The 12,004-nt window shown below is 39.1% G+C and overlaps 1 protein-coding gene across 1 annotated transcript in view; it reads right to left on the bottom strand.

Annotated features, from left to right (window-relative positions):
* DNAH5 (dynein axonemal heavy chain 5) overlaps positions 1-12,004 on the bottom strand; it is a 336,311-nt gene that overhangs the window by 73,179 nt on the left and 251,128 nt on the right. The window contains exons 59-61 of the mRNA XM_045163647.1: positions 9,141-9,344; positions 5,804-5,983; positions 2,066-2,203 (exon numbers count right to left, since the gene is read on the bottom strand). Of these exons, the coding sequence (XP_045019582.1) occupies positions 2,066-2,203; positions 5,804-5,983; positions 9,141-9,344 (522 nt within the window). The remainder of the gene's footprint in view (positions 1-2,065; positions 2,204-5,803; positions 5,984-9,140; positions 9,345-12,004) is intronic.

Raw genomic sequence — 12,004 nt, 5'->3', positions numbered from 1 at the left:
AGATAATAAAATGAGGCTGTAAAACATGTTTACTACATGTAGCAGCGCTTCCCAATGTGAGTGTCCAACTGTTAGAAATTAACAGGCCTTCCTCATAGTTTCTAAAGTAGTCTTTCAAACTGCAAAGTGAAATTTCTCTTGATATTATAAGTGAATTCCATAGACCATAAGTAATAAGTCCAAATGATGATACATAATTACTTCTCCAAAATTTCTATAAAGCTCTTATTTTGCTTTCAGGAGACTTATCTTTAACAGAGAATACCACACATCTTACACACTGTGAAACTGATGTTTATCTAAATTTGCTCACTGGGACTCTGTAAAGGGACAGAACAACAGAGCAGGAATCTCAATCCAGCCAAGTGACAACTGAGAAGCAGCAAAGGTTCTAAAATAAATCATCAAGGAAAGCACAGGGAGAATCTAGATCTTGTTTTCCAAATGTAGGCTTTATCAGAGGCAGATAGAGATTTTGTGAGGACAGATGCTTACATAATCTGGGGATCACTTTAAAAAAATCATTAAAGAATTTTTGCAAATACAAAACAGCCAAGTGAACATGTAATGAGAATCAGCAGGGAAAAAACACTACAAAGTCCTGATGGTGAAGAATTCAGGTCCCTTTCCCCTGGGATCTCCAGGTATTTTATCTGAATAAAATACTCTCCCCATAGACCTCTCCATGGCTCCCAGTAAACTCAGCATTTATGGGGCCTGTGCAAGTGAGGGAAAATGAAGCTTAAGCTACATTAGGTTTATGTTACATCTGCCTTGATTTCCAGAATGAAGGAGGGCCCAGTGGAACTGGAGTTAATATAAATCAATGAAAGAGCTTGCTGCTCAGTGGAGAGGAAATATACAAACCTTGATTTTAAAGAGTGCTAAATAGTATGGATGTGAGAGTTGGACTGTGAAGAAGGCTGAGCGCTGAAGAATTGATGCTTTTGAACTGTGGTGTTGGAGAAGACTCTTGCGAGTCCCTTGGACTGCAAGGAGATCCAACCAGTCCATTCTAAAGGAGATCAGCCCTGGGATTTCTTTGGAAGGAATGATGCTAAAGCTGAAACTCCAGTACTTTGGCCACCTCATGCGAAGAGTTGACTCATTGGAGAAGACTCTGATGCTGGGAGGGATTGGGGGCAGGAGGAGAAGGGGATGACAGACGATGAGATGGCTGGATGGCATCACAGACTCGATGGACGTGAGTCTGGGTGAACTCCGGGAGTTGGTGATGGACAGGGAGGCCTGGCGTGCTGGGATTCATGGGGTCGCAAAGAGTCGGACATGACTGAGCGACTAAACTGAACTGAACTGAAAGTTGCAAAACATGTAGAGGTTGAGAAGGCTGTGGGTGGTCTCTGTGACTGGGACACAGCCATGTGGTCAGGTTGGTCCAGCAGAGAGGCCTGAAAAGACATCAGATGATCAAGATCTAATCTAGTCCTAGGATCAATGCCTATGATCAACAGCCCTTCTCTTGTCCTTTCTAAACCTAAGTTCCTTTCCTTATTCTTTTTTTAATTTTCATTTTGTTTTAATTTTTTGCTGCACCGTATGGGATCTTAACTCCCTGACCAGGGATTGAACCCACACTCCTTATATTGGAAGCACAAAGTCTTAACCATTGGACCGCCATGGAAGTCCCCTAAGTTCCTTTCTTTAAAATGAGAATAAAGTAAAAATATCTACCCTGCCTACCTTGAGAGATTGTTTAAAGATTAAATGAGATAAAGTGGGAGGATGTGACTTGAAAAACATATCAAAAATGCTGCACAAGACGCTGCGTTCATCACAATTTACAAGAAAACCCAGAACATCCATGTTCCAGCAGTGACTTCTGTTTTGGCTGACTATCCTGACCTCTCACTGAAGGTCCTTGGTGTCTGCTAGAAACAAACTCCAGGACTTGATGAAGGCGCATGTGCTGTGTGTCTATGTGTGTATGTATGTATATAAGCACGTACTGCACATCACTTAAATGAATCCCCGCTGGCATTCAAACCCTTAGAGAGAGAAAGCAGGAAGGAGTGAAGGGCTGACCACAGTGTCAGAGGACAGTCACCTGCTTTTCGGTCATGGCCTGCTCATACTCAGCCTGCACCACGTCCAGCTCGGCTTGCTTGTCGTCCAGCTCGGCCTGGGCCTTCTGCAGATCCTGCATGGCCAACATGTAGCGGTTCTCCTGCACCACCAGGTTGGCCTGCACAAGACACACACAGAATGAAGGGACAGGCAGCAACCCAGGCATCCAGTCACATCTGAGAACTCAAGGAAGTCCATGCTGCACCTTTTCTTTGTTCTTTGAGAGTCTTCTCAAATTACATTATCAAGGCCAAGTCTTCATGTGAACTTGACATGTTTGTAAGCAGACAATTATAAATCATTAAGAGAGAGTCAGCAAACTTTTTCATAAAACTCCAGATAGTAAATATTTCTGGCTTTGGGGGACAAGATGCAAAATCAAGACTTTTGTTTAAGTACTTAATTTAAAATTCTATGAGCAGTACAAATACAGGTGGTAGGTTAGATTTGGCCTGCGGACCGTAGTTTGCCAGTCCCTAAATTCGAACGCTGTAATAGGAAATGCATAAAGGCAAATTGCAGATTATTTTAATATTGAGTTGTAGGGGAAAAGTTGAATATTTAGAATATTTAGCTAAATTTCATATTTAGAATATTTAGCTCTCATTTGCCAAGGAGAGCTCATCACTGTTAATGAAGATGTTAAAACAAGACAAAGAATGAAACATAATTAATCACTGAATATAAAGATCTAGGTTTTCGTGGGTAGAGATGGACTTGATGGTATTCCTGTAATTCTCATATATTACTTGCTTTCAAGTAAAGAATTGATACTTGAGCTGTGACCAAATAAAAATATTTGTTTTAAGGAAGCTAAATTAGACTCAAAAGACATAATCAAAAGCAATATTGGGGGAAAAAAAAAAGCAATATTTGGAAAAGGTGATGTAGAAAATAGTCTGTGCTTACAGGAATTTAAATTTTTTTGAAAAAAATTTGAAACCTAAATTCCCTCTTTTAAGTTTTTAAAATGGTAAAACTGACTTTAATGGGGAAACCCAATACCAGCATGATATTATTTCTGAAGTGTTTGAGAAGAAAAGATTATCTTAAAAATATTCTTTTGAGATAAGTTATTTTCTTATCTGATAACCCCAGGTTCCCAAATTTTGGCAGAATAATTCTTTAAAGGAATATCTAGTTCCATGACTAGAACCAATGACAGCAAATGCATGGCTTAAAAATTACAGTTTACAAATATTCTGACTCTTGGAACATTTTTCTTCATCTCTGCTCTAAGAAGAATCTGTTGCCATGACTTAAACAAGGAGGAACAGCAAGGCTACTCTGTCAACTTACTATAAAGCCACCCAGTAATGTCAAAGTATCACAGTCCCCCAAATTTTGGATATTTTCAAGGACTTTCCTCAGAAAAAAATAATAATAATAATAATATTTTTAATGAAGTATTCAAAAGATATAATCAAAGGGTATAAAAATCTTTCAAATCCAACTGCTCACATTAGGAGCTGTAGGACTCTATTAATATTACTTAAACTCTATGAGCCTCAGTTTCTCCATTAAGATATTGAAAAACTACCTGCTAAGATTTATGAGAGTGTGTTGTGTGTGTATTAAATATGATAGCAGCTAAAAACCCAAGTCTGGAACCTGGTCTATAATAAAAGTTTAATAGATAATAATATATTAATATCACTCTTCTAAAGATCTTTTTGATATGGGCCATTTTTAAAGTCTTTATTGAATTTGCTACAACATGACTTCTGTTTTATGTTTTGGTTTTTTGGCATCAAGGCATGTGGGATCTCTGCTCCCTGAGCAGGGATGGAACCCACACTCCTGCATTGGAAGGCAAAATCTTAACCACTGGGTCACCAGGGAAGTCCCTCCATAAATAATAGTGTTATTATCTGTGTTCAATATTTAAGGCTCTACTGTTGCAATGTTCTGCTTATGTGAACTCATATTTATTAGTTTTCACAGAGTTTCTAAGGAGAAATCTTATTAGAATGAAATTGAATAGAATTTAAATTGAAATTCTTGTCATCAATATTTGTTTAAGTTTATCCAGTATTAGAAGTCACTTGGCCAGTCTAGAGGAATTGTAAGATGAAAGAAGAGTCCCTCAGTGTCTCCATCACTAATGAGTGGTAAAGAGGTCCCCACTGGAGTCAAAGGAGTGTCCTCAAACTCTTCACTTGGGAAACAAGAGAAACCCCTTCAGAAATCAGTGAAGTTAGACCCTTTGGTCTGTATTTCTTAATATACTGAGCACAGTTGCCCAATGAGACTGCACTTTCTTTGTCTTCTACTTCTCTCTATGCAATGAACATGTAGGATCTATGTAACTATGTTTATTTTTATGACAATGGCAATTAGGAGGGACCTGACAAACTAAAGATTTCCAGATGCTGGATGCTGCTAATAACACAGGAGGGCACCCCCAGAACAGGCTTCTCAGAAGAGAAGCATAGGTTCCAGGTACAACTAGAAGGTTCCCCCGCCTGGTGTTCCCTTCACATCCTACTGTAGGACTTAGGTTGTCCTGGGACTGGATGGAGCCTGACTTGTACCAAACATAATGGAGAAGATGTTGTTCTTGCATAAGCCTTGTTTAGAATGTCCATTATTTTGTACTTATTTTAACTCATTTTATTTCAAGTAATTACAACAAAATAAAAACTCCCCCTTGTGAATTCAAGTGTAATTCCCTTGGAGACACTTATGTATGCTTACCCACTGGAAAATTTTGCAAAGGATGCCCTATACTTTTCACTGGACTCAGTGGTTCAGTCGGTATCAAAATAGCCAACTGGAGTCTTCAATGGTCCTGAATCCATAGTACCTGACAGCATGACTTCAACTATTTGCTCTAAAAATCTCTAAGCCAAATGAATCCCTTCTGTTTTAAGTTCCCCTAAGACCTCCAGAGACTCCCCACTGACTAAATGCTCTGGGTATGGTAATAATGAGAAAATAAAATGGAACTTGAAACTCTCTCCCTATCTTCTTTTTATTCTTGATTATTTTTAGCATGATTATTAAGTTCCTCATGTAGTTTGTAAGGATAAGAGGATTTTAGTTGATGGTTGAAAGAGATCAGACTTCTACGAAAGCAAAATAATCAACAAACCATTAGGTGTAATTTTTGAGGCATTAATATTTTATTCTCAAAACATGTACTTGCCTCTCCATCTGCTAAAGACTCACTGAATGGTGTGGAGACATGGACAAATAAAGCTGAGAAATTCAATAACTCAAAGAGAAACAGTGGCATATTGTCAGCCCACATTAAATAAAGGATGCTAGTCAGTCTCTTTCCTGAGGGTCAAAGGGAGAGGGAATACTATGTCACCTCTGAAGACAAATCCAGCCACCAGTGACTGTGTCCACCCCGCCTCATTCATAGGACTCCCTGGCAAGAGCTCTTGGACATTACTGGTGGATCCTATGCTATAGTTTTCTGTGTTTCTTTTTCTCAAGTTAACATTGTCGGGGGGCAGGGGGGAAATGTCCAGCAGCCCACAGTGGACTTAGTATCCTTGTAGAGTCCATGCTTAAGGCCCACACCATTCCAGTGGCAGGAGGATTACAGAGAAGAAAGAAACATGCTATGCTTGGCCAGTCCAGCACCAGCTCTTATCATAGACTTGAGACTAATAACACCTGAGACTCCTTTGCTGCAGGAAAGACAAGCCCTGTTGACCCAGAGACCCCCTGCTGGCACACATCCTGAAGCCCCACCAAGGAAGCTTACCTTCAGAGGCAACACCTCTCTGTTTATGGAAAAGAAGGAAGCCATGGCCTTGGTCCAGGAACAAAGACCCGCTACATTCCCACACACTCGTTTAGCGGTTTCGATGTTGTAGTCTGCCATTTCGAAGTAAGGATTCAAAAATTCTATCACTTCTTCATTGATTGTGTCTTTCGGGAATTGCTGTGGAAGAATGGAGTGAAATAAAGTTAAAATGCCTTTGTCCATTAAGTCATAATCACATTATGCTCATACCATTGAAACAAACGGTTAAATCCAAGAATGGATGAATATCTTGTCGATTTTTCAGGATATTAGGCAAATAAAATGATATATATATTTAGCATTGCAAATAAAGTAGATATGTAAAGTGTATATATTTAGACATAAATATTTAGCATTTAGCAGCAACCGAATGCTTAACACATTCAGAGAGAGGTTCTATTAAACTCGCCTGAAATGTGACGAAAATCAGTTGGACATTAAGCCTTCAGGGTGATGAATTAATTTTTAATCACTGAACTGTCAAGATTATGAGAGAACTTTTCTCTTCTGGAGGGATAAAATTTTAAAATAGTAACAGAAATGGATTAAGAGTGCCTTCTTGCATTAAAAGAGAAGACTGACCAATCAGTGGAATTGGACCTTTTAAAAATGGTGTTTGATCATCTCAATGAAGATAATTAAATGTTTTCCAAGTAGAAAGAAATATAGCACCTAAATAATTCATAGAAATAAGTCTGCACAGAACATACCTAGCACACAGCAAAACTCACCTTTATTCAGACCTCCTTAAAAATCCAAGTTTCTTTTGTGAGACTTAAAAAATAGTGAAGCCAGAAGAATATTTGGGAGCAGTGGAAGGATGGTGGTGACAGAAGGCAAATAGCAAAGTAGCTTCCAAGAACAGTGGCTTGGCAGCAGGTATATGAGGCAAGCCCAATGCCACTGCCACATTTTTTGGTATTTTTTGAGCCCCACCCCCTACCACCACTGGTCTTTCACACACTCATAATGAGATTAATCACCACCCACTCTCCACCCAAATAGCATGCTATTCCTTCACAGGGCACTTGCATCTCAGAGGCTCATATTTCAATTATCTGAAACAAGTCCGTATAACCCAATGGTTTCAGAAGCTACTTCTTGTTAGAGCTGCTGCAAAAGGCCTCACCAGATGCTCTGGCCACAGTAGCCACATGGGCAACACTAAATTAAAAACTGAACGAAACTGAAAAAGACACATACCCCAGTGTTCACAGCAGCACTATTTACAACAGTTAGGACACGGAAGAAACCTAGATGTTCATCAACAGATAAATGGATAAAGAAGTGTGATATGTGTACACAGTGGAATATTTCTCAGCTATAAAAAGGAATGCATTTGAGTTGGTTCTAATGAGATGGATGACCCTAGAGCCTATTATACAAAGTGAAGTAAGTTAGAAAGAGAAAGACAAATATTGCATATTAGCATATATATATGGAATCTAGAAAGATGATACTGATGAACCTATCTACAGACTTTTGAACACAGTAGGCAGAGAGAAGGTGGGATTATTTGAGAGAGTAGCATTGAAGCATATATATTACCATAGATGGACAGTGGTAATCTACTGTATAACACAGGGAACCCAAAGCTGGTGCTCTGTGACAACTTAAAGGGGTGGATGGGGAGGGACGTGGTAGGGAGATTTAAGAGGGAAGTGATATATGTATACCTATTGCTGATTCATGTTGATGTATGGCAGAAATAATCATAATATTATAAAGTAATTATCTTTCAATAAAAATTAAAATTTTAAAAAGAAACTATGAAAAAATTTTAAAAATAAAAGCTGAATGAAAGACAGTGCTGAAGTTACTGTGTGGGGTATGGATGGGGCTTGGGAATCCCAATCAGTTGTCTCAAGATCTAAATATTAAAGATAAAACAACAAAACTTTTAGAAGAAAAGATAGGTGCATTTATTCTACCCTAGAGACAGGCAAAGATTTACTTAACAGAACACAGAAAGCACTATTAAGGAAAATATTGATAAACTGGACTATACTAAACAAGAACATCTGCTTACCGAAAGACACAATTACTGGAATGAACAACTAAGGCAGAGAGTGAAAGAAGATATTTGCAAACATACAGATGACAAATTACTCATATTTTACATATAAAGAAACTCTAAAGCTCTAATGCTTATAATGTCTTATATTTGAAAGAGAAACTTCTACTCTGAGGAGATACTTAAATACAAATTTTAAATATATATGAAGAATATTGCTGCTAAGTCGCTTCAGTCATGTCCGACTCTGTGCGACCCCATAGATGGCAGCCCACTAGGCTCCCCCGTCCCTGGGATTCTCCAGGCAAGAACACTGGAGTGGGTTGCCATTTCCTTCTCCAATGCATGTAAGTGAAAAGTGAAAGTAAAGTCACTCAGTCGTGTCTGACTCTTAGCGACTCCATGGACTGCAGCCCACCAGGCTCCTTGGTCCATGGGATTTTCCAGGCAAGAGTACTGGAGTGGGGTGCCATTGCCTTCTCTGATGAAGAATATTACTCAGACTTAAAAAAGAAGGAAATTCTGCCACTTATAACAACATGGACAGACCTGGAGGGCATATGCTAAGTGAAATAAATCAGACAGAGAAAGACAAATACTGCCTGTTATCACTTATACGTGGAATTTAAAACAGTCAGACTCACAGAAGCAGAGTAGAATGGTGGTAGCTAGGGACTTGGGGAGGAGAAAGGGGAAGATGCTGGTCAAAGGTCAAGGGTCAAAGTGTCAGTTATACAAGATGAGAAGGTGCTGGGGACCTAATGCACAGCAATGTGAACATAGTGAACAATACTGTATTATATACTTGAAATTTGCTGGGAGACTAGATCTTAAGTGTTCTCACCACCAAAAAAAAAAGGATATTTAATTGGATATTTATCAGATTTAATGGATGGATTAAACCCAGAGGATGAGATAGTTGAATGGCATCATCAACTCAATGGGCATGAGTCTGAGCAAACTCCAGGAGATACTGAAGGACAGGGAAACCTGGTGTGCTGCAGTCCATGGGGTAGCAAAGAATCAGACATGACTGAGTGACTGAACAACAACAAATGGATGGACTATGGTGAAAGCATTTCACAATGTATCAATACAAACATCAAAACATCAAGTCATACACTTTCATTATAATACATTTTTATTTATCAGTTATACCCCAATAAAGATGAAAAACAGTAAGTTAAAAAACATGCATGCAAATTCATTTTCTGTTAAAGGATCCAGACACTCCAATGAAGTCTGAGTCCCCTCTTAGCCCATCATTACTGAACTACCAACCTGCAAATTCTGTAGAAAGTTTCCTGCTGTCATCAGTTTTAAAGATTCCTGCCAGGAAGGAACTGTGCAGCTTTTCTCCAGGTCAATTTTCACTGCATTGACTTTCCTCTGAAACAGCAGCAGCACACAATCCATGATCCTCATGATGAGATGAGGGGGTCGGCCTAGCGTGCGGACAGTAGCGATGTCGGAAGGCTTGATGGTCTGGGGAGGAGAGGAGGTTATCATCCAGTCTTGAGACAGGAAAAGTGGAGACAAACATTTACTCTCCAAAGACTGCTACAGGAAGTCCCCTACCTATGAGCAAGTTCCATTCTGTGAGCACATCTGTAAGTCCAATTTGTAAGTCCAACAAAGTTAGCCTGGCTACCCAATCAGCGACATAGTACTGTACTGTAATAGGTTTATAATACTTTCCCCACAAATAACACATAAAAAGCGAACAGATACAAAACACTTTTAATCCTGCAGTACACAGTACCTTGAAAGGTACAGTAGTAACAGGACAGCAGCTGGCACACAGGGGCTGGCATAGAGTGAATAGGCAAGAAGTGTCACTGACTAGAGGAGGGAGAAGGGGTGGGAGATGGTAGAGCCGAAGGATCGTCAGCAAGAGGAGACGGAGGGCAAGTCGGGGTTTCACTCACGCCTGACACTGATAGAATCCACGTTCGCATCTTTGAAAGTTCGCAACTTAAAACGTTCATATATATGTAGGGGACTTAACTGTACTTCAACAGAGGAGCGCAAGCATTTTTAAGTTTGATGCAGTCATGAGGGCTAGAAGCATATTTAATCCCAAAGAAGCACACATCCCCACAAGTTCAAATTTTTACAATGCAAAGTGACAGCCAGAGGAGACACAGTGAGAGACATGTTCGCCAGCTGATAAGGAGCCATGACTTCTCTAAAATTGTAACAGCCACTTAGTGTCAGAAAAGGAAGCAATCTGAAAGGAAAAGAATCATCAGCTCTACAGTAGATTCCAGGGATTCTCAACCAGGAAAACTCCAGGACTTGCAGTGCTCTTTTTACTCATTAGTTATGTAGGTCAAGAATCTGACTCTCTCTTACAGCTTGTCACCGTGGACCGACACCAGCGGGTAGCCGCAGGGCTGCCAGTTGCATAATTAGAGGTTTCTTAGCTGGAAACTGACCTTTAGATGATGGAACATGAGCAACAGGAATTTCACTAAGCTCTTAGAAAAGTTCTGTTCCACACAAAGATTCTTATACAGCAAATTACTTAACAGTCACATAGACCTGTTGTGGTCGATAATAACTGTTCTATCAGTTCTATCAATGGAATAAGCATTGGAAACACAAAAATAAGCATCTGATACTGTCCTATTTCTAGGACATACTGCACCTTCATTCCTTCTAGGCCTTGGAGACCTTCCATCTGATTTCCATTTGCAACCCTCCTGTCAAAGGAAGGTACCCCCATAAACTTCATATCAAAGCTAATGATCTTTTCTCTGAGAATTTTGGGGAAAATAAGAAGAAAAGAAAACCACTGAACCTGGTAATTAGAAAGGTAACTATCTACTTTGAAAAGGACTGTTTCAGTACACTAGCATTTGTGAATTCTAGACAGCTGGAAGTGAAGGAGAATTTGAGGTTAAACAAAAAAAAACTGGAAATAGCAGACAGACCTTCATTTGAGATATTTGGCTATAAAAGAGAAAGGAGAGAAACATAATAGCTGCCAATAGGGAAAGCAGCATCAAATTAAAGTGGATATAAAAGGGTCTGACATGCTTATTTAACTTTAGCTTTTTGTTTGTTTTTTAATTTTATTTTTAACTTTACAATATTGTATTGGTTTTGCCATATATCAACATGAATCCGCCACAGGTATACACGTGTTCCCCATCCTGAACCCTCCTCCCTCCTCCCTCCCTGTACCATCCCTCTGGGTTGTCCCAGTGCACCAGCCCCAAGCATGTTTGTTTGTTTTAAAATTTATTTTATCAAAGTATAGTTGATTTACAATGTATTAGTTTCAGGTGTATACTGATTCATATATATATCAGTATATATATGAATATATATATATGAATATATATATATATACACACACACACACAATAGTTTGCATCTTCTAGCCCTAAACTCCCAATCCAACCCTTCCCCCAGCGTTTGAGCAACCACAAGTCTGTTCTCTGTGTCTATTTCTGCTTCATAGATAAGTTCCTTTGTATCCACATATAAGTGATACCATACAGTATTTGCCTTTCTCTTTACAACTTATTTCACTTAATATGATAATCTCTAGGTAGGTCCATCCATGTTGCTGCAAATAACATATTTCATTTTTTCATGGCTGAGTAATGTTCCACTGTATATATGTACCACATCTTTTTTATCCACTTATCAGTTGATGGACATTTAGGTCGCTCCCATGTCTTGGCTATTGTAAACAGTGCTTCAGTGAAAACTGAGATGCATGTATCCTTTCAAATGATAGTTTCCTCTGGATATATGCCCAGAAGTGAGACTGCAGGACCACATGGTAGCTCTGTTTTTAATGCCTAAGGGACCTTCACATTGTTCTCCATAGAAGCTGTACCAGTTTACATTTTCACCGACAGTGTGGGAGGGCTCCTTTTTTCCCACACCCTCTCCAGCATTTATTATTTGTAAGACTTTTTGCTGATGGCCATTCTGACTGGTGTGAAGTGATATCTCATTGCAGTTTTGATTTAATTTCTCTAATAATTAGTAATGTTGAGCATCTTTCCATGTGTCTGTTGGCCATTTGTATGTCTTCTTTGGAGAAATGTCTATTTAGATCTTGTGCTCACTTTTTGGTTGTTTTTTTTTTTTTTAATTGAGTTATATGAGTTGCTTGTATATTTTGG

The sequence above is a fragment of the Bubalus bubalis genome, chromosome 19 (assembly GCF_019923935.1).
Source record: "Bubalus bubalis isolate 160015118507 breed Murrah chromosome 19, NDDB_SH_1, whole genome shotgun sequence".
NCBI classification, from domain to species: domain Eukaryota; kingdom Metazoa; phylum Chordata; class Mammalia; order Artiodactyla; family Bovidae; genus Bubalus; species Bubalus bubalis.
Note: the sequence above shows the minus strand (reverse complement) of the source record. Positions and strands in the feature narration are given on the sequence as shown.